General features: G+C 56.2%; 1 protein-coding gene across 2 annotated transcripts; it reads left to right on the forward strand.

Annotated features, from left to right (window-relative positions):
• The first annotated feature begins 1,309 nt into the window (after nucleotides 1-1,309).
• ARL13A (ADP ribosylation factor like GTPase 13A) lies at nucleotides 1,310-6,730 on the forward strand. Of its 2 annotated transcripts, XM_058847889.1 has the most exons (9): nucleotides 1,310-2,125; nucleotides 3,148-3,218; nucleotides 3,445-3,694; nucleotides 3,995-4,100; nucleotides 4,511-4,650; nucleotides 4,724-4,817; nucleotides 4,899-5,103; nucleotides 5,432-5,533; nucleotides 5,836-6,730. In XM_058847889.1, the coding sequence occupies exons 1-9, from the start codon at nucleotides 2,067-2,069 to the stop codon at nucleotides 5,910-5,912; spliced, it is 1,104 nt and encodes a 367-aa protein (XP_058703872.1). In that variant the 5' UTR covers nucleotides 1,310-2,066; the 3' UTR covers nucleotides 5,913-6,730. The 2 variants fall into 2 exon arrangements, 1 of the variants encoding a protein (XP_058703872.1); XR_009278538.1 differs by having other exon boundaries at nucleotides 4,899-5,533; nucleotides 5,836-5,873.
• The last annotated feature ends 15,548 nt before the right edge of the window (nucleotides 6,731-22,278 follow it).

The raw sequence follows: 22,278 nt of genomic DNA on the forward strand, positions 1-22,278 counted from the left end.
TGGCAGAGGGTGGCCAGCGGGCTGTGTGGGCACGGGGCCACTCAAAACCCGAGCACAGGCCCAGCAGAACACACATCCGTGTGGGCTTGGCCCTCGTGCCGCCTCTCTGGAGCCGAGGGTGGGTTTCGCCAGATTTGGGGTGGATTTTGAGGTTTTCCCGGCTGTTGATCCTGGTGTGCCTGCACTGGGAGGCGTGACCTGGAGCTGCCCCAGGCTCCTGGGGGGTCTCCCTGTCCCCAGTCTGACCAGGGATTTTGGACACTTGTTTTAAAAGCAGTGGAACCCCAAGTGTTCAGAGATCTCTGGAAATCCGCTGGTGCCAGAGGGAGATCAGATCCTGTTGCCCCTCAGAAGCTGAGCCACCGCCTGCAGGGCTGCCTGACACATGGCACTTCTCTATTTATAGCACCTGTGCTCATGTCATAGCACATTGCTGTCCCTGCTGGGCTATCCCCTGACAGTGCCACCCCTAAACAGAGATGCAAGAGCTGACATTGGAGCACACCATTTCAGCCCTCACACAGCTAATCCTGCAAAAAGCATGCCAGCCCCACGCTGTGTGTGTGGCCACTGCTGCTGCTCCCCACAGGCTGCTGGCACAGGCACGGGACAAACTGGGAAAAGCCATGGGGATGGGGACAGGGAGGTGCTGCCACTGCCCCCCATCAGCAGCACAGTCACCCCAAAGATGCCATCTGGCTGTGATATCAAAACAGAAATTTCATCAACCATTAACCATGCGTGGCTGCCTGCCCATGGCACGGAACTGGGGCACCTCCCTTGCCCGGGACAAGTGCCAAGCTTCCCAACAGTATATGGGGCTGGGGAGAAGGGTGTGGGGCTGGGGAGAAGAGCAGGGGGCCGTGTCCATCCTGGGCTTGCACCCCTGGGGCCAGGGCAGTGTCTCAGCATCTTTGGCTCGTGGTGCTCAGCTGGTCCAGGTAGTGTGGCTGCTGCTGGGTGGTTTAGCACAGGCTGATGTGAGGCAGCAGGCTCCCTGTCTGCTCCTGGGTATGGCTTTTGAAGGATCTCATGCCTTTGTCCCTCTTGACTTCACTTCCCCCACCCAGAGCTCCTGCAGCTCAGACATCCCTGTGTGACTTCTCCTCCACACACATCAGTGGCAGCAAGCCAGGGAGGGCAGCTCTGGCTGAGAAAAGAAGCAGGAAACCTGAGAAGCAAGATAAGAACTTCAGAGCTGAAGATCGAGGAGCTGCGGCTTTTATTTCTCCACTCTCTGCCCTGTGGTCTGAGTGTCTCCACCACTTCCCTGCTCCCAGGCAGGCTCTTGCTGGGGCTGGTGGCTGTTTGTACCCCGGGGAGCTCAGGACCTGCTGCCACTCAGGCCGTGCCCTGCTGGGGCACGAAACACAAGCAGTGAGCAGTGATGACCCCCAGTGCGGCTCAGAGGGGACCCTGGGTGAGCAGCAGGGCTGTGCACACCGTGAAGGGGATGCTCCTTGCAGGGGCTGCAGACAAACATCCCCTCAGGGTGGTGAGAGGGCAGAGATGCTGTTCCTGGCCCCCAGTGCTGCCCGCACGGGCTCCCAGGCAGTGTCCCCACCACAAACCAGTGAGGGGACACGAGGCTGCAGCGGGCTGGGTGAGCCAGTGCTGTGTCACCCAGCGTGGCAGGCAGTCCCACCACAGCCGTGTCCCAGCGGCCACTGGCCCAGGCTGACCCACCAGGATTAAGGAGCCTGCAGGAGTAAGTAATTTAAATCCAGATTAGATTTAAGAAGCTGCTACGCAAAGGGCATGTGAGCAGAGGCTGTGCAGTGGGGATGAGCAGGTGAGAGTCTGCCTGGCACTCCTGATGTGAGGGGCTGCCAGGGCAGGGTCTGTGCCCATGGGGTATTGCCCAGGACGGGTTTTTCTCCAGGCTTGGCTTGTGTGCAGCAGAGGGGAGGCAGCGCTGCTGTGCCGTGGGACAGGGCACCTCGGGATGAGATGTTCCCTGCCGTGAAGAGAGAGCCCAGGCAGGAGGATGAAGCACAGGGACACGCTGGGCTGCTCACTTCGTAGGTGCTGGAGAGAGGCCACCCCTCTGGGCAGGGCTGCAGACCATGTTCCACCTCTTCTCCCACTGCTGGTCGTGGCTGCAGGCCATACAGGAGCCCATCAGGTAGGTCCCTGTGCCCACTCCCGGGGCTCCCAGGGGTGACAGTATTTAGCCTGTGTTTATGAGTGGTGAGGGCACCATGTGGTGACAGGGAGCAGCAGGTGCCCTTTGCAGGAACTGTCCCCAAGCTGCTGAGCAAGGTACACGAGTGTCCTCGCTGCCCCCGCAGCAGGCAGGAGCTGGCAGGCAGGGAAGCAGGCTGGGCAGGGATGCAATGCAGGGAATGGTTCCACCGGGATTCCAGCTCTGCAGAGGCAGCAGCTCCCCAGGAAAGCTGGGGAGAATGCACTGAAACACCTGCCTTGCTTGCATGTATCAGGACATCCACGTTAATTCCCTGGGACAGCACTGCAAGGAGGTTTATGGTCCTGTCCCTCCAGAATGGGCACCTCACCTGCTGTAATGCTGGAGGTGGAGCTGTGCCACCTCCACTGCCATGCAGCCTGGTGTATATGTTAAAGGAAGAAAATGGTATTGCAAATAGCTGCAGTGGCTTGTCAGTGGCAGAGAAAATATTTGTGTGGCTCCAGTGGATCATTTTGCTGGAGAGTGAGCAGGACTGTTTAGCAACAGGAAAAACACCTGAGTCCAAGCAGAAGCTCATAAAATCATCCTTGCTACCTTTCCCTAGCTGGGTATGGTCAAAACTTCCTGCAAGGGAGGAGTAATCACTGACTGCATATAAGGAAGAATGCTGGCCTGTGCATATGATTGCTTAATCCTATATGATTTGAAAAGAAATCTTTGCCATAGGAAGCACCATGAAGGCTCTGCAGTGTGGCTGTCCCATGGTGTTGGGGTGGCTCCAGGCACTCGTGCCTGTCCTCACCCTCTGCCATGCACCAGGGATTGTCCCTGCACTTGTCCCCAGCTGAGACAGAACCTGTGTCACCATCCTGCCTCTCTCCTGGCTGAAATGTAGCTGCCATGGGCAGGGTGCTTTGCCCGGGGGCCAGCAGTGGTCACTGCTCCCCAGGGAGCACAGCCTTTTTCTGGGATGCTCAGCTGCTGCTGTTGCTCCCCAGGAAGGTGACCCTCCTTGTCATGGGGCTGGACAATGCAGGGAAAACCTCTGTCATCGTGGACATAGAGAGAGGTGAGGAGCAGCACGACCGAGGGTCGGCCTCAGGCGGCGGCAGCAACTTCACGGTCCTTTGAAACCAAAGGGCCGAGACTTGTGAAGTGCAGCCGCTGTTGTGGGAGGGCACCGGCCGTGTCCGGGCAGCCCTGGGAGCGGGGATGTGGCTGGGGCAGGAGGGGCACACGGCACAGGGATGCTCCTGGGCTCCTGTGCCAGCTCTGTGCCCTGTCCACACTCGCAGTGCTGGCCGGCGAGGCGCTGCCCGATGCGCAGCCCGGCCAGAGCCGCCTGCGGGTGGATCGCTTGGAGGTGACGCTGCTGGAGCTGCCCGGGGCCCAGCGCTCCCGCAGCGCCTGGCGCAGCCACTACAGCGAGGCACACGGGCTCCTCTTCGTGCTGGACTCGGCTGACCTGGCTCGGATGGAGGAGGCCCGCAAGGTCCTGAGCCGCGTCCTGAGCCATCCTGATGTTTCCGGGAAGCCACTCTTGCTGTAAGACCGGGACGCAGCCCGTGAGGTTGGGGTGAGGGGCTGGAAGCTGAGCTGGGGATGCTGCGGGGATGTGGTGCCCAGGGAGCTGCGGGGGGCGCGGGGACACGAGGGGCCCGCAGCGCCCGGGACATCGGAGCATCCGTGGAGAGAGGCGAGGAGGGGCTCCGGTGCCGGCTGAGGGCTGGGGCAGCGCTTCACCGGATCGCAGCCAAACCGGGAGAAAGCACAGGCAGCCCCACAGGCGCACAGCGAGGCGCCGGGGCCGGGGGGACGGTGACAGCCGCTCTCCCCGTGCCCCAGGCTGGCCAACAAGCAAGACTCGGCTGCTGCTCTGCTGCCCTGCGAGCTGATCGAGCGGCTGTGCCTGGAGAGGCTGGTCAATGAGAACCGCTCGCCCTGCCGCATTGTGAGTGCGGCCCGGCTCCGCTCCCAGTGTCCCGATCCCAGTGCCCCGATCCCAGTGCCCCGCTCCCAGTGTCCCGATCCCAGTGCCCCGATCCCAGTGCCCCGCTCCCAGTGCCCCGATCCCAGTGCCCCGATCCCAGTGCCCCGATCCCAGTGTCCCGCTCCCCGCTCCCAGTGCCCCGATCCCAGTGTCCCGCTCCCAGTGCTCCTCTCCCCTCTCCCCTCTCCCCTCTCCCCTCTCCCCTCTCCCCTCTCCCCTCTCCCCTCTCCCCTCTCCCCTCTCCCCTCTCCCCTCTCCCCTCTCCCCTCTCCCCTCTCCCCTCTCCCCTCTCCCCTCTCCCCTCTCCCCTCTCCCGGTGCCCGCGGTGCCGCCGCCCGTGGCTGCCCGCTCTCATCCCCTCCCTCCCGCAGGAGCCCTGCGTGGCCAAGCGGGTCCCCTCCTGCGGCCCGGCCCGTTCCACCGTGCAGGGGCTGCGCTGGCTCCTCCGCGCCGCCGCCGCCCCGGGCCCGCCTGCCCCGAGGGTGCCCCGCTCCCGCCCGGCCGCCCGCAGGTTCGTGCCTGTCCCCGGCCCCGGCCCGGCCCCGCAGCGCTCGCCCCCAGCCCCGCCGTGCTCTCTCCTGCAGGGACCGGCCGCCCCCCGGGGAAGAGGCTCGGGAGGGCGCGGGGAAGAACGGGGAGCCCCGGCCGGAGCGCCCCGGCTGCCGCCTCCTGCCCCTGGTGAGGGACTGAGACCCCGGCATGGGACCGGGTGGGAGAGGGGCTCTGCCACCCTCTCCTCATCCCCCTTTCCCTGCCCAGGAGGAGAGCGCTAAGGGCCCCAGGAGGAGGAAGAGGAAGGTGAAGGTGAAGAAGAAGGGCTCGGGGCAGCCTTGCCCAGCCGAAGAGCCGGAGGGACCGGGAGCAGGGGGTGACAGCCGTGCGGGGGCTGCCGGGGGGCTGCTGCTCCCCAACAGGGTCGGGCAGGAGGAGCCCACACCCGTCGGGATGGTCACTCCCCACCCAGGTGAGAGGGACTGGGGGGGCTGCCAGCTCTGCAGGACCCCCAGAGCCGCCCTACGGGGAGTTTGCCAGGCCTGGCAACGTGACCAAGTGTTGGGCCAGTGGTGGCCGCCACTTCCATCAGCTTTGCTTGCAGATCAGCTGAGCAGGGAGCCAGCTCACGGGAACCCAGAGGGGAAGAGGAGACACGCTTGAGCATCTCCACAAGGGATGATGCACACAAGCAATGGAGGACTGCAAACCTGCCACCAGCGGTCCTCTCAGCTGGTTTGGTGACAAAGGCACCCTTGCTCAGGTGTTTGGTGCCTGAAATTTTGTATTTCCCCATTCAGCGCAGGGTATGAAAAAGAAAAAAAAGAAGAAAATCAAGAATAAAATCAAGTCACGGGAAGCTTCTCTGGAGCAGCGGCGTGAGGAGGTCTCAAGCACCTTTGGTTGGTATTTCTCAGGACGGGTTTTGCTGAAAGCACCAGGGCTGTGGCAGCGGGCTGTGAGCTGTGGGGGGACACCTGGCCATGGGGTGCTTGGTGTGGGGACAGGCACAGGAAAGTGCTGCTGCAGGGGGAAAGGTGGGGGCTGCTGTGGAGGCAGATGCTGCTGCCTCTGCTGGGAGGTGGGATGCAGGGAGGCCACACGAGTGTCCTGTGCTGGAGCCTGGGCTGTCCTGCAGCCCTTGCTCAGCACAGCTTGCCGGGTGGAGCCGGTCCCGGTGCCCGACTGCTTCCCTTGTTCCCAGATCTGTACCGCCGGGCCATGCTGGCTCTGAAGATGAGGCAGGAGCAGAGGAAGCAGCCATCGTCCATCGCTCCCTGAGCAGGGAGGGACAGGGCTCGGTGGCAGTGGGACCCTGCTGGGGCGCTTGGCCGGGGCTGACAGAGCTCCTCGGCCATAAACAGCATCACTGTCCTCTGCAAGGCTTGAAAACCAGGGATCCGCAGGGCCGAGCCGAAAGTCCCTCTGTCAGGGCTCCTCTGGCAGTGGGACTGCAAATGCAGCTGGAAAGGGAGCGGCTGCCCCTTGCTGCCCCCTGCTCGCATCCTGCGGAACGCTCCGTCCAAACCCGGATCAGCCTGCGGAGGATCCGAGCACCATCGCAGGGGGAAATCTTGTCTCTTGAATTGCCCTGTGCCCTGGGAAAGCTGTCTTTGCAGGCCAGGGGCTGACCCGACCCGGCAATCCCTCCCTGGCTGCTGCCTGGAGCAGTCTGGTTCCTGGCGCTGGAGGGTGGAGGGCAGTCCCGGGAGATGTGCAGAGGAGCTCAGCCCAGCCCTGGGCCACATCTGGCAGGGCTGCCAGGACCCTCTCCACACACGGGAGGAAGGTGATGCCGTGCCTGTGCCTCCTGCAGCCCGTCACTGAAAATTTAACTTCAATGGCAGGCGGTGGTGGAGGCTCCCTGCCCGGGCTCGTTCCTCCCGATCCCACCATCAATTCCAGAGGGACGGTGCCACTGGCAGCCTGGCACTGCTGCCCCAGGATCCCCGATGCACGGCTGAGCAGGGAAAAGAAAAGAAACTGGCTACTCTTGCTGGCCTGCCATAAAGTTCTGTCTAACTCTGCTGTATTCAGTGGTTGGTGACTTCATGGATTATTTGTAAATCAATTGTAAATAGCAACAGCAGGAGTTGTAAATACAGCGCTTTCAGTAACCCCCTGTCTCAGGCTGGTGGGGGTCCCTGTGGTGGGGCTGCTGTGGGGTAGAGGGTGAAGTGGGCACCACAAATGAGATGGTGGTGAGTGGTTCCCTCCCATGAATTTTGGGTTTGTTGGAAAGTGCTGGAGCTCCAAATGTGCTGAGCAGCAGGAAGCAGTGCCTCAGCAACTGCTCTGGAGAGACACATTTTCCATCTCTTGTGCATAGTATCAACAGCATTTTCTACAGGGAGCCAGCTGGTGACACAACCCTGCTTTGCATTTCAGCACTTGGATATTATCTAGCACATCCCTCTGCTCCAGTTCCCAGAGAAGCTGACTCAGGAGCATCAGGGTAAGGCAAAGTGTTGTGCCTGGTGCCACCAGCACTGTGGTGGTGCCTCAGCTGGGCTGTGGCTGCATTCTTGTGAAGAGCTGTGTGAGTGCTGCAGTCCTGCAGCTCTTGATGCTGCTCACCCAGAGACCCTCATCTGCCAGCAGGGCCACCAGCAGCTCTCTCCAGCTGGGTCCTTCTGAGATTTAAGGACGGAGAGAGGTGGAAGGAGGGAGTCTCCCCTTGGCTGAGCTTTGCTGAAGTTGATGACTGTTTGGTGCTGCCAGGAGGAGATGAAGAGATGTTTCAGCAAGTGCCTGTGGGAATACACCTCCCACCTCCTCATACCGACGTCACTTTGCACAATTGGATTGTTTCCTGATGCCTGTTATCACGATCAAAATTTAAATGTGTGGGCTGGAAGTTGAAGAGTGAGACTACTGCTCTTTTGTGAAGAGCAGTGCTTGGTCAGTGTTAAAAACACGGCCAAGTTCTCCTGTGTACAGGACCCCAGGAGTCTTTCCAGCAGCAGGAAGCCCCGGAGGAGAGCCTGGAAGATGGGTCCGTGTGCTGGGGCTGTCAGCTCCACCCGTGGCCCTGCAGTGCTTTCTCCAGTGTCACTGAATTTCACTTTCTGCACACTGGCTGGGCTTAGCCAGCAACTACACCTGATGTCATAGCCCCTCCTGGCTCCACTCTACCCCAGAAATGGGTGGGGAGGGTGATGCTGGCTCTGAAATCTCCTCTGAGAACCCTTGATTTGCCCCACACATGGGCAGGGCAGGAGGCTCCCCACACCAAGCTGCTGCTGCACATCCACTGTTGTGTTTTACTGAGAAAAACTGAACTGGGTGGTTCTCCCATGTACCTTTGTGTTTCCAGGGGAGTGGGAACCGTTGTGGATTTCATAATAATTTCCAGGATTTTGATGGAGGATCAGCCTTCTGAGCACCTGCAGTGGGGATGCCCCGTGCTCCGAGGGGCAGACAGGGAAGGTCCCAGATCGGTCCTGAGGGGCTCCACAGCAGCTGTGGGGTGGCAAAACCCATCAGCAACCAGGTCTGACAAAGGAAAATAACTTAAATAAGAGACAGAGATTTGTGATGGGTGAAAAACATGGCAGTTCTTTGTTCTTCACTAAACTAAATTTATAGAAGGAGCCAGCAAGTGTTTTTTTGAGAGCATCTCAAACATTGGAATTTGAGCCCTGATTTAGGGCAGTAAAGGGAGTTAACTGCAAGTGATTCAGGTTAATGAGTGTTTCACAAGGCAAATGGAATGGATCACATCCTGTGGGGTGCCTGCAGGTAACTCTCATTCCCCACCAAGCCATCTGTAAATCCCATCACCTGTCCTGGGGCACATGAACAGCCAGAGCGTGGGCAGGGGGTCCCTGGAGTCCAGAGCCTGGGCTTTGGGTGGTGAGGGGCTTTCACATGGAGCTCTCCCCTTCCTGCTTCGTGACAGAGGTACAAAAATGAATTCAAATACATCTCTTACCTCACCACAGCAGTGCCTGTAGGGGAAAGGTGAGCAGCCCCTGCTCCTTGGCTTTGCTGTGCCTTGGGAGGCACTGCTAAGGTGTGGGGCTCTTTCCCACGTTACACTGTTGTCTAAAAGCTGCTTGTAGTATGTACAGACTTAAATAAACATGCATAAAAAAGGCTTTTAAACCTTGGAATGGGTGTTAGGGTTGATAAGAGCCTGGGGTGGGTGGTTTTTTGTGCTTGAGAAGCTGGTTGCTATGTACACTTTCTCCTGCTTGCAGGTTCTACCCTCTGACTAACTTGGGTGGGCTGGGCCAACATGCTCCTGTGGAACTTTCCCTGCTGAAAATATGAGTGTTGGGGAGTGGCTAAACTGTTTTTAGATGAGCACACCAGGGTCCAGGTGACTTTCAAGAGATCATTCAAAATATTGCAATATATGTGATAACAGGCAGCTCTCGGCAGGGTGAATAATGAATAACCATGCACAGAGTTTCTTTTGGATGTTTTGTTATCTGCTGCAGACCCTCTGTTGTGTTACACTGAAAATGAGACCTGCAGTGCTTGATGAAAAGCTGTTAGGAAAAACAAGGCAGAACTCATTGACGGTAACTCCCTAAGCTTCTTTTGATTGTCATGGAAGAGGCTATTAACACTTTGTAAGCAACGAGATGACAAAGGACTGGAAAATGAGAAACTATGAAAACTTCCCCTTTCTGGGTTAAATGAGCCTTGTTGTATCTATCATTGCTGGCAGAAGGAAGAAGGATATAGTCAAATTTATTTAATAGCTGTGTTTGTCTTGGGGCACCAGGAAATATGCTGGAGGTTGAGGTATATAGATCACATACCAAAAATATTTGCTGGGTTTTCCCCCTTTGAAAAAGAAAAAGCCTTCTTTTTAAAAAGGGACATTTTGTTAACTAAAATTTGTATTCTCTTTCATAAATTATCACTCTGTGAGTTGCTGCATATTTGAATAGGTTATTTCACACTATAAGGAGAAAGTGCCTCTTGGGAAAGGCTATCAGTGTATTAATTAGAAGGGCTTTTGCTACAGGATATCCCTGGATGTGGGATCAAGAGCAAATTTATTAACCAAAGTTTTCCATTTAAAAGTCAGCTGCAGCAATCAGAGCTCAGGCCTTGTCTGTGAGAGAACTTCTACCTTCATAAACTGTACTTCTATTCCAGTGCAGCTGAGTTTAGCAGGGCTGTAGCCCAAATACCTGACTGGTGGCATAAATCTGCTTGCTCCCCAAGCTCTCATCTGATTAGACTGAACACCCCACCTTCCATGCACAGTGCAGCCGTAGGAGAGGTTTGGGGTGATTTTGTAGGGTTTTCTATGTTTATTTTTTTTATAAAAAACCCTATAATAAATCAGCTGTCACCCTACACCCTTGGAGCAACGAGACCTACTCCAAGCTGTAGTAACTCTAAATACGAGCCCGCAGAACCCGTCACGGGTGGGAAGGACCTTGAAGAGAAGTAGCGCATCTCCACTGGCTTCATACGACACCTGATATTATAAAAATCCGTACGATATTTGGAAGATGTGGAAATCCGATTGCTTGTTTTGCAGACAGCTCTTCATCCTCCTGGCCACACGATGGCAGAAGAAGCAAAGAACACGGCAAAAATAAATGTTTAAAAAGAAGGTGAGGGTCAGTGTGAGCCCCAAGGGCGGAGCGGAGCCCGGGTACCTGCCAGGACCCAACTTCGAAAAGCTCCATCGCCCTGAGCAGGCAGCACAAGGACAGAAAAACTGTTTGTGAGAGGATTTAGTGGATTTACCCCAGCCGTGAGGGCTCAATGCAATCCCTCGGGTTTGTTCTCTGCTCGCAGTCTGAGCGCTCGGCTGATGCACTGCTTAGCTCATTTTTGTGTTAATTGAAGCGGAGATGGACCCAACCAAGCTGTGTGGTGTGAAATGCTCCCTCGGAGAGGGACCTGTCCCTTGTGGTCCCCTGCCATGGGCTGGGTGTGGGACAGTCCCCGCAGGAGCCCTTCGGGTACTCCTGAGCCCCCGCACAGCTCCGTCTGTTCGCGGCTCCAAAAAGCGCACTGAAAACTGATTTATTTCCCTTGTGGAGAGCCGTGAAACGATACAATTGCTACCAAATGGGCAGTGGAACCGTGCCGGCTGTTCCAGGGCATGGAAAAGCCCAGTGAGGCTGGTTGGCTTCCCTGTGCTGGGCTGGTTTCTGCTGAGACCGGGCTTTGCTGCCCCGAGGCCACTGTGTCAGCAGCTACCGGGGTGACAGCTGCCTCGATTTCCCCGGTGAAACCCTGCCTCGATTCCCCCGGTGAAACCCTGCCTCGATTTCCCCGGTGAAACCCTGCCTCGATTCCCCCGGTGAAACCCTTCCTTCGGCTCCTCGGGGTGGAGGAAGGACATTGCTTAAATCCGTCTATGTGCTTCACAGCAGGATACAGCAGCTTCTGCTCTGGCTGGGCTTGGGAGACCAGAGCTCACCTGGAGATCTGTGCTTGGATTTATTTCATCCAGGAGCTGCCTGAAAAGGGTGGCTGTCCCTGTGGGCAGTGCATTAAAGCTAAATATCTAATGTTTAATGCTGTACCACAATCCAAGTCCTGCATTTTGCTTCTAATCCCAGAAAACTTTTTAAAAAATTAAAACATTTCAAATTAAACTGAGTAGGGGCTGCATCCTGTGCAGCACAGGAGTTGTAAGGACACGTGCAGCTGCATGGATTCTCTCTCCTGCTGCTGAGACAAACTCCCCGTATCAATTAATGCAGGTGAAAGGTGAGGAGCAACTGTACCTGTAGCAATATAGTGAGGAGAAGAATAGAGCTATTTTTCTGTGGGCCAGGTAGATTGCCAGATTGCCTTTGGAAACATGCAGGTGCTTAACTCCAAAGGCTGGGGGTTCTCTGGGCATGGCTGGTCGGTTCTGCACCTACCACAGAGCCCTGCAACAGGAAAAGTGTCTGAGAACAGCAGCTCCCTCTTCCAGCCAACACAAACAGGCCAGAAAAACATCAGGAAAGTGCCCAAAAAGCAAGGCTAAAGCTGCAGGGTGCTGTTGGTCTAACTTTAGTTCTGTTGTTTTGTGGGGGAGGGAACTCTACAGCCCAACTGGTTAGGCATTATATGAAGATGTTTAACAATTACCATTCATTATTTTAAAATGCCTGGCATTGTTTTCTGGTTTCCTCTGTTGTGGCTAGGCCTTTGTGTGCAAAGGTGAGTAACAGCCCAGCTGCACAGGGAAGAGTGGCAAGGTTACACTTGGGATGCAGATGGGCTCTGGCTTGGGAATGCTGCCTTGCCCCACAGGGATGTGGGAGTCTCCACTGATCCATCTGCTTGCTGCCTCGGGAGAAATGGGGTTAAAATAACCCCACAGATTCCTGCCTGTCCGACACCTGACTTCTATTTTGGTGCTAGGGCAGGCTTAGATATATCACACTGTGTAAAACTGCCAGACAGTGGGTGCTTATGTAGAGCAAATGTGACAGGGTTTAGCCTTGGTAAAATCAATATGATGCTGTTTTCACGTTCAAAATCCAAAGTGAAAAATGTGTGTGTGTTTTCCAGGTCTCTGGAAGATGCCAGTTGCTCTCTAGGCCCAGCTGTGGTGGCACAAGGTGAGTTTTGCTCAGTCTCCAGGAAGAAGCTGACTTTGAAACGGGAGCAGTGCAAGCTCCTGGGTGCTGGGGTTGAGGAGCCTGCCTGCTCCTGGAGGTGCTCAGAGCTGTCAGCAAGGGACAGCACCAGGAAAAGTCCCTGCCCTGTTGCAGAGAATATTGCTCCAGAAAAAAACTGTTTTATTACTAGGCAATAATGATGTTGAAAACATAACAAACACATGTAGATTTCATTAGGTTACGTGTTGTCTTTTTCAACTGGATGTGGAAAACATAACACAAACATGTAGATTTTGTTAGGTTACATCTAGTCTTTTTCAGTTCTGATGGTTTACATTAATATTCTCATGCACTGTGCCTGCTCAGCTAGGAAGAAGCTCCCTGGAGGAAGCATTTCAGGTGAGTTTTGTTTTCCCTCGTGCGCTGTCCCAGCCCCGGGGAAGGGGATGTGTGCTCAGCCCGAGTGCTGGGGCTGGGCTGGAGGCACCGGGGAGCTCTGGGCCAAGAGGCTGCCCTGGGAATAGGCTGGCCTGGCTGAGCCACGCATGGCAGCAGGAGTTTCTGGTGGGGAGAAGTACCCAGAGACTCGAAACAGCTTCTGTGGTCACTCATGACTTGGGGAAAACGCTCCAAGGTGTGTTTATGCTGCTGCTTTGAGCATGGTGGCCGTGAGTGGGCTCTGCAGCAGAGGGGGCAGGACTGTGTGCTTGCAGTCCAGAAAGCCAACCCTGCCCTGGGCTGCATCCCCAGCAGCTGAGGGAGCGCGTTCTGCCCCTTATTCCTTACATCTTGAGAGTCTGCCCTTCCTACCTTGAGATCCCCACCTGCAGTGCTGTGTGGATCTGCCGGAGCAGGTTCAGAGGAGGCCATGAGGATGCTCTAAGGGCTGGAGCATCTCTGCTAGCTATAGTGCCAGGCTGAGAGAGCTGGGGGTGTTCATTGTGGAAGAGAAGGTGCTGAGGAGATTTTTAGAGTCCCTTCCAGTGCCTGAGGTGGATGTAGGATGGCTGGACAGCGACTTTTAATGGGGCATGTAGTTATAGGACCAGGGCAAATGATGCTTTGGGCAGGTCACACAAGGGCTTGCCCTCTTTAAACTGGGGGGGAAGCTTCGGATTAAATATTAGGAAGAAATTCTTCCCCCCGAGAGTGTTCTGGCACAGGTTGTCCAGAGAAAAGCTGTGGATGCTCAAGGGCAGGATGGACAGGGCTAGCGGAAGGTGTCCCTGCCAGGACAGGGTGGAACGCGGTGGTCTTTGGGGTCCGTTCTGTGCCAGTGGCACCGCAGAGGGGGCTCTGCAGCGGGGACAAGCCGCGCTCGTGGGTCCCGGCTGTCCCCGGCTCCCGGGTGCCAGTGGCTCTGTCCCGGCTGTTCCCGTTCCTGTCCCCGGCTCCCGTGTGCCCGTGGCTCTGGCAGGGCCCGTGTCCCGGTGTTCCCGGTGTCCCCGTTCCTGTCCCCCGCTCCCGGTGTCCCCGTTCCCGGTGTTCCCGGTGTTCCCGGTGTCCCGGTGTTCCCGGTGTCCCCGCTCCCGGTGTCCCCGTTCCTGTCCCCGCTCCCGGTGTCCCCGCTCCTGTCCCCCGCTCCCGGTGTTCCCGGTGTCCCCGCTCCCGGTGTTCCCGGTGTTCCCGTTCCCGGTTGTTCCCGGTGTTCCCGGTGTCCCCGTTCCTGTCCCCGTTCCCGGTGTCCCCGGTGTCCCGGTTGTTCCCGGTGTTCCCGGTGTCCCGGTTGTTCCCGGTGTTCCCGGTGTCCCCGCTCCCGGTGTCCCCGTTCCTGTCCCTGTTCCCGCTGTCCCCGTTCCCGTCCCCGTTCCCGTCCCCAGCCCCGTGTGTCCGTGGCTCTGTCAGGGCCCGTGTTCCCGGTGTTCCCGGTGTTCCCGGTGTCCCCGCTCCCGGTGTCCCCGTTCCCGGTGTTCCCGGTGTCCCCGTTCCTGTCCCTGTTCCCGCTGTCCCCGTTCCCGTTCCCGTTCCCGTCCCCAGCCCCGTGTGTCCGTGGCTCTGTCAGGGCCCGTGTTCCCGGTGTTCCTGGTGTTCCGCTGTTCCCGGTGTCCCCGCTCCCGGTGTCCCCGCTCCTGTCCCCGTTCCCGTCCCCAGCCCCGTGTGTCCGTGGCTCTGTCAGGGCCCGTGTTCCCGGTGTTCCCGGTGTTCCCGGTGTCCCCGTTCCTGTCCCTGTTCCCGGTGTCCCCGCTCCCGTCCCCGTTCCCGTCCCCAGCCCCGCGTGTGGCGGCCCGGTCCCGGTGGCTCCCCCTGGCGGCGGCGCGGTGCAGGCGCTGCGCTCGCTCCCAGGCTGCTCCGGGGCGGCGCCGCCTCCAGCGCGGCGGGACAAAGCGGGGCCGGGCCGGGCAGCGCCGGGCCATGGAGCGCGGCTCGGGACGGAGCCGGCGGCGCGGCCCGCAGCCCGAGTAGGAGCCGGGCCGAGCCGGGCCGAGCCGGGCGATGCGGCGGTGAGCGCGGCGGGGCCGGGCGCCGCCGCGATGCTCCGCCGCAGCCTCAGCCGCCTGGTGAGTGCGGGGCCGGGGCGGCGGGCGGGGAAAAGTTGGCTGTGGCGGTCTCCGTGCCTTGTGCCGGGGCTGTTCTCCGCGGGGCTCGGCACGGGGGGCAGCCCCCTGCCCGCGGGGTGCGGCCCCGGCCCCGCAGCGGCGGCTCCCTCCGAGCCCTCCTGAAGTTGCCTTTGCTGCCGGAGCCCAGAGCCTGGTTTTGGCTCCCGGAGCCGCCGGAGGTGACTCCCCGGGCCGGCAGCGCTCCCCGGGCCGGCAGCGCTCCCCGGACCGCGTGGCTCTTCCTGCCCTGGGCGGGATGCGGGGCGCCGCCAGACCCATCCCGGTCCCGCTCCCTTCCCGCTGCCACATAACCGCTGGGACATCTCGCCGTGACCTCACTGCTTGGCCTGAGCCCCGTAATTCCTCATTTTTTCCTGTTCCACAGCGAATGTGGGGAAAGCGGCGTTTTGCCGTGGTTCGGGGCGCCGCTGTTGATTCAGCAGTGTCACTGATTGCGCAGTGCGTAGTTAGCAAAGTTGCCGGAGTTCGGGCGGTGCTGTGTGCGGTGGGCACAGCCCCGGCCCCCGGGCAGGCTCCGGAGCCCTGCCCGAGGCTCCAGCTCTTCCCTGCCGGGAGAACGGGCTCTGCCCGCCAGGCCCGGGCCGCGCTCTCGCACTCACTTCTGCTTTGGAGCGAGATATTTGTGCCAGATTTCGCATCCTTGCAGCACAAGGGACTCTAAATCTCCTTTCTAAGTCTGGTGGTAGCTCGGCGGGGGGAGGAAATGGGTTGATTTGGGGTTGATTTTCCGCTTGTGGGCTGTGTTTCTGTTGCAGGCTCCGGGTTAGCCCTGTGGAGAACACACCTACCGCAACCATTGTTTTGCAGCCTCGGGGACACAGATCAGATGGAAACTCAGTGCCCTGATTTTCTGCCTTTGATGCGCTTGGAGTTTAGCTCTGCCCTAAGTGCTTCCTACCCCACCCACCCCTGCAGTTTTCACCCCGTCGTGTCGAGAGGCGTTTGTGGTTTGAGGCATCTCCAGTGAGTTGAGTTAAAAGCTCCTTTAGGTGGCTGTGAGCAGGTACCTGCAGGAGCCTGGCTGGGCTCTGGATCCTCGCTCCGAGGAGGGGTCCCTGCCCTGTCCGGGGGTCCCGCACAGTCTGTGTCACCTCTCGCAGCCCCTCGGTGAGGGGACAGGACCTTCGGTGCTGCTGGCGTGTCATGTCCTTTGAGGTGGAGGAAAAAACATCCCAAGCACAAGCCGGGTATTTCTGAAGGCTCTGTGCAGGGCTGAGCTGGTGCAGCCCCTGTGGGGAAGGGTAGAGGTGCTTTTCTGGCTAGAGGAGCAGCTCTGTTCAAGGAGCAGGACAGAGTGCCAGGTCATCCGCAGTGTTGGTGTGGGGTTTACACATGGTTTGCACCTCCTGGCTCTGTAAGCAGCGTTTCAGCAGCAAGGAGGTGTTTGTTATCAATCTGGTGCCAGTGGCACGGGTCCCCCCCGTATCAGCCTTTGGCTGATGGAGCAGCTCCTGCCGTGCTGCTGCAGCTCTGCCCTGTCCCAGCCCTGCAGGTGCCACAAGAGGCTCGGGTCAGTCCTGTCCCTCCTGCTCCGTGGGAGGAGAGGGCATCCTGTGCCAACCTCTGTGGAACTGTCCCCGAGGTGCTGTCTTGCCCTCAGTCCTGCGTGGGTACTGCTGGCCTTCAAGGGATGCTCATCTTGTGGCAGTGCAGAAATTCACTGCAGTTACTGAAGGCTGCAGATTTTCTGACACTTAAGATCCCATAGGGCTACTCAGTCAAACGTTGTAACCTCTCCACTGTGTGGTCTCTGCCTGAGGCTCGTAAATACCAACAGATGTTAAAAATCCTCTTTTCAATTGTAACTCACAGCTTAGGCACAATGGACGTGACCTGCCCCATCAGCACGACTGTTTATGGCTCTGTTTTTCCCCTCCTATGAACTCTGTCCTGGATAGGGTGTGAAATGGGATGGTAGAAAAAGCAAGAAGGGTAGAGTGGTGCTTGTGGGTCTGCTTAGCTACCCAGGGGTACAGACTGATGCTCTGCAGAAACAAATTGGATTCTGAACTTTGATTTGCACCACCGAAATAATCCCTGTCAAAAGAAGAGTGGGGCTGGGATCACTGCGGGGAGGTGGGATTGAATTGCCATGGTTAATCCACTTTTAGGAGATACTGCCAACTTGAAATATAACTTTAATTCTTTTTTGGAAACAGATTCTAGCACTGGAGTCTTATTTTTAGTCTCCTGCTGCTCGTACGGCTGCTGTGGGGAGGATGCGGGAGCGGAGTGGGGAAGTGTGTGGGTGTCTGGAGGAGGGTTGGGGTCCCTCTGCTGTGCTGGGCTCCTCGCAGGGCTGGGGTGAGCACTGTCCACTTCCCGACCCTCTGGGCAGTGCTGTCCCTGTGCTGTGCATTGAAGACACTGCTTTTTCTGACATGTTACCCTGCTGTGTCCCTGGGAGCGTGCAGACAGCTGCACCCCGGGGCACAGCTCTGCACCACAGTGCTGCGGGGCCCCTGCCCATCGGGATGCTGGAAGGAAGAATTGAGACATGCAAAAAAGAGAAGTTGCTGATGTCCTCGTTGTTTTCAGTTTTCCTCCCAGTTGGCTTTTATTTAAGGCCGGTCTGGAGGTGAGGCCTGGGAGCTGTGGTCCTGCTGATGGTGCAGGAGGGCTGGGGATGGTGGGTGAAGCACCCCGGGGTGCTCTCCCTCCTCTTGGGGTGCCTGGTGCTGGCTGAGCCCCTGGGCTGGTGCTCCCTGTCGTGTGCTCTGTCCTGGGTCTCCTGCCTCTGCAGTCAGTGCAGTTCCTCACTCTGCTTCTCTGTGTTCACCTAGGACAAGTAAGAAAACAGCAAACATTCTGTAAGTGGGAGCAAAATTCTTCTGAGTGTTTGTGCAGCGTGTAACAATAGGACCTTAGTTGTGTTGTTCCAGTTTAATTAAATACCTTGGGGCCTGATCCTCTTTGCAGCCTGTGCCCTGGTAGATCCCTGGAGCTTGGTGAGCACAGGGCTTGGTGTGAGCTGCTGGTTCTCAGCACTGTTTGCTTGGTGCTGGGGGAAGAAGGTGTCTCTTAGCTGGGTGGGCAGTGGTTGTCCCTGGGCTGGACCTGAGTGGCTCTGTGCCTTGTCCAAGGCTGCAGTGATGTTCTCTCCTGGGGTCTGCATCCCTCTGTCCTGTGCCAGCAGTGGGGGCACCCCCAGCTTGGTTATGGGGCCCTGTGGGGCAGGTCCCACCTGGAGCTCTGCAGGAAGATTCCCCTCTGAGACCTGGTCAGATGGCTGAGAATGGGAAAGGGCCCAAAGTCACTTCTCAGGTGGGAAGTAAATCCCCCCTGGCACTGGGGAGTAGGTGAGAAGGGGCAGAGGGGGACAGCCCCTGGATGTCCTGGGCTGGTCCCTGCCCAGCTCGGGGGGATGCTGGAGTAAGGCTTGTGGAAAGTGTCCAAGGCTGCAGTGGAGGATGCTGATTTACACTCCCATCTTCAGGCTGTGCAGCAAGTGTGTAATAAAACCTATTTTTGGAATCAGAGCACATCTGTGATTTTCTTTCACACTTGTTTTTTTTTCCACAGAGTGTGAACAAACATTAGTGTGTGATTGCTGTTCCTGTTCTAATAATAAAGATGATTACACATAGGAGTTGGAAGCTGTAAGAATTGTCTTTCCCCCCCCAGTCCAGCCATGTTAACACCTGGAGAGTGAGGCTGTACATCAGGTACCTTTTACCTTCAGGTACATTTTACCTGGCTGCCAGCTTCTGCAGGAAGTGTTTTTCATTGATGTGAAAAACCTGCAAGCAGCAAAGGTTGGGGCTGGGGTGTCTGTGACACGAGCTGGCAGTTCTGCTTGGAGAAACCCCACACTTCCAAAGAGTATGTATTTTAATGAAGCCACTGGAATTTTTCATGGAAGTTGCTGGAATTTTATTTTGCGAGATGTGTTTAGTGTGATAGCAGCATTCCACGTACGTAGGCCAGTTCCCCTGTAGCAGCCACAGGGCAGCTTGACCACAGAGAAAGGAGGCTCAAACAGGGAAGCTGGAACTGCAAAAAGCTTAGGGTTGCAATCCCTTATTGTTGCCCCTTCCCTGAAAAATGGGGGCACAGGAGTTTCTCAGATTCCTGTAACCATTTCCTCTTCAATGTCTCCTAGCTGTAGCCTTATTCCTAGAAATAGCTCAGCCATTTGGCTAAAAATAAATAAGAATCAAGCAAAAAACTTGGCCTGGGATAAAGAGCTATGTGGGAGCGTTCATGGGTGCAGTTAAAGTTTGGGGAAGTTGGAAATCCCTGTAGGGAGTGCTGGAAAGCACCGGTCAAACATTAATGATAAGTGATGCTTCTAATTAAACCTGTGGTATGCTGAAACTTTTCTGTGGAGAATAATGAGTCTTGGCTGTATTTTGTGCTCCCCTCCATACCACTTTTGTCCCTAGCTGGTATTTTGGTAAGAGTAATGATGATTGTCTGGGCTGTGTGGGAAAGGTTCATAGCTGAGCTGACTGGAGCTGCAGCTGAAGGCATGGCAATTTGCTTTTAATAATAAAATTTGTAAAAGCAAACAGGACATCTATTAATAACAAGCTTTTCAGCTTTGCCTTTAATTTCATCCTGTTGCCTTTGGTTTATGGGTTTCCTTTCTGATTAAAACTGCTGTTTTCTGGCTGTAGCTGTCTCTAGCAGAGAGATTTATTTGCTTTTAACTAACTCTTAAGCTGGTGGAGAGCATTCGTGGTGTCTGTAAGTCAGGTGAAACCCTCACACCCAAATGAGTTGTTGTCCAGTGATGATGTTTTTAGCAGTGCAGGTTTGGTCCCTATGAGCATCCTCTTCCCATGGCACCATGCTCACATCTCTTATCCCAAATGTGTAATTCCTTGCACTGTGGGACCGTGTTCCTTGGGGGATCTCAACCCACGATCTTTGCTGAGGAAATGCTGGACTGGCCCAGTGGGGGAAGGTCTCTGTGCCAGGATGTGCCTGCCAGAGGAGCTGGCATTGCAGGGGAAGGGAGTCACCGAGCAGGGAAGGGGGAATTTTCCAAGCAGCTTGGACACAGGGTGAGCGAGTGTGCTGTTAACTCATTTGCTGGGGTGGTTTTTCAGGGGAGTTTCCTGTATTTACTGTGTGGGAGGCGGGTGCTGAGGCTGGAGGGCAGCAGGGAGGGTTTCCTGCATGGCTCTGGTGCTCACTGCGGTGCCTTTGTGCCCAAATGTGTCCCCTGCCCAGGGGAGAGGGCAGCTCGTGCCCTGTGCCAGGACAGGCTGTCCCGAGGTTATCTTGGAAAATGCCTCACCTCTGCATCTAGACTGAAATCTGCTTCTCTCTGCTGATGTTGGAAATATTTCTGTGTTTTCTGAGGCCTGGGAAGGACGGGCTGGTTTCTCCCGAGCAGGTTTTGCCAGTGCTATACGCAGGGTGCTGTGGACTTGACCTGCCTGTGCTCTCCCCAGGCAGCACACCTGTATCCAGAGCCAGCTTGGAGCCCCAGGGGTGATGCTGTGGCAGCCTGGAGAGCCTGGCACCCATCTGCAGCTCTGCCCCTGCCAGCTCCCTCACCTCTTACAAGTGGACAAGATTTTTTTTTCCCTACTTCAATTAGCAAGCAATGCTGAGGTTCAGTGGTGGAGTTTTTTGGTGTTTTCCCTTGTTTGCCTGGATGCTTGCAGCTGTCTCCAGCTTGTGGGGACCATGCAGGCAGGGTCCCAGCAGCTGGGGCTGTGTTTGGTGAGCCCTGCTGGGATGGATGTGCCTGAAGGACACACAGAAATGGGCTGTGCCCAGACCCTGTCCTGCCCCAGGGACACGCTGCCAGTGGAGGGGTGTGCTGCTCCTTGCAAATAGGTGACAAGGACACTGCTGCTCACCTTGCTGACGATTGTAAGCCATTTCTGGTATTATTATTGAAATAATTGTACAATGATCTGGTGTGCTTTGGCTCCCCTGAGGCTCCTGCACCCTTTCCTGGGCTGGCCCCAGGAGCAGCCCCTGCTGCAGTTGGCCAAACTGCCTTGAATTATCCAGCACGCCTCCCTGGCTCGTTCCCTGGGTTTGCCTGAACTGGCAATGTTTGATTTGGGCAGTCAGGATTTTGCTTTTTTGCAGTAAACTTGACTCCAAGACTTGAGCATGGAGCTGTTCCCTGGAGTGCCTTAACCCTGCTGTGGGAGGAGGGTGATGCTCTGCTGCCCGTGCGCTGCAGGGGATGGCAGTGAGTGGCAAACTGCTTTAAAGCTTGATTTACTAACTTGTAGCCTGGGGAAATAGTGAAACTTCCCTGTTTTAAAAGGTCTCCTCTGGCTCCTGCCCTCATCTGGCTCCTGCTTGGCAGCAGCACGGCTGCTGGGTCAGGAAAAGCCTGTTTTGCCCAGAGGCTGCAGTGACTTCAGTAGATATATATGCATTAAATACACATGCATGCAATATATGCACATTAAATATGCATATAAGCAATATATAGAGATGCATTAAAAATATAGATATTTATTTTTGGTTATGGGCTCTTTCTCAGGCTTGGCCAAAGCCCAGGGAGCTGCTGGGCAGTGATTGGCACAGGGCACCACTCTGATGGTTGCAAAGTGCATTTGGGTACGGAGTGGGACAGTGGGGTGGGAGAGGAGCTGAGGCTCCCAGGTGGGAGCAGAGCAGTCCTAGGTTTTGCTTCTCGTCCCCTCCATCATTTTCCATGCTCTCATGAGGGTGCTCACTGCAACAGATGCTGATCAGAACCAATGCTCTAAAATGTTTAGCTCCTTATGCAACCTCTTCTGCACATGATTTGCACTTTGTCCACTCCTCTGGGCACCTGTTGCATCCTGCTGACTCCAGTGGCTTTTTTTCCCCAAACCTGGGTTGTGTTGCTGGGGATAGAATTCCAGCTGAAGGCCATTTAGTCTAAAAGCCTGTCTCCTCTGGCCATCCAGCCTAATTGATAGCGCTTCAGAGACATTTGTCCTGCCCTCCTTAATGAAAGCTTAGTGCATGATCCAGTTGTTTGTAAAGAGCTTTTTGTTTTCCTCCTGCAGCAGAAGGAGGGGTAAGCCCCTTCCAGGCTGTTCTAGCTGGATATTTTGCTCTTAAATCAGGCTGCTTTTTTTTGTTTGCCATCTTGAACAGGATTCCTGTTAAACTCCATTGTGGCCTTTGCTGAGTAATGCTTTGCTGCAGGCTTTTTGCACTTGTTTTCAGCTGAATTTTCAGGATCTATAGGTGATGGACTCCAGCCTTGCTTATGGAGAGCTTGGTAATTCCTCACTGTATGTTTCCAAAGAATCTTTTCATCTGGCATGTCTTAAAATGTGCTGTACACCTTAACAAGATTCTGTGAGACGATTGAAGTGGGACACAGACATTGCTCACTCGGTCAATGTAATTTGTTTGCAGTGTTGTGGCAAAGGCAGCGATTTGCAAACCAGAGGGATCCTCTATTTCTTGTGCTGTAAAGGACCTAGAAAAGCTGAGTAAGATGTGCAACAGGCAAGAGCAGACAATTTGAAGCGCTTCTTTGGTACTGCCATCCAAGATCTCTTCAGCAGTAATACAAATTAAATACTGCTTGACTGCAGCGACGCTGTGCTCTGTTGCTGGAGTCTCAATTGGCTT

This window comes from Poecile atricapillus, chromosome 12 (genome assembly GCF_030490865.1).
Source record: "Poecile atricapillus isolate bPoeAtr1 chromosome 12, bPoeAtr1.hap1, whole genome shotgun sequence".
NCBI lineage: Eukaryota > Metazoa > Chordata > Aves > Passeriformes > Paridae > Poecile > Poecile atricapillus.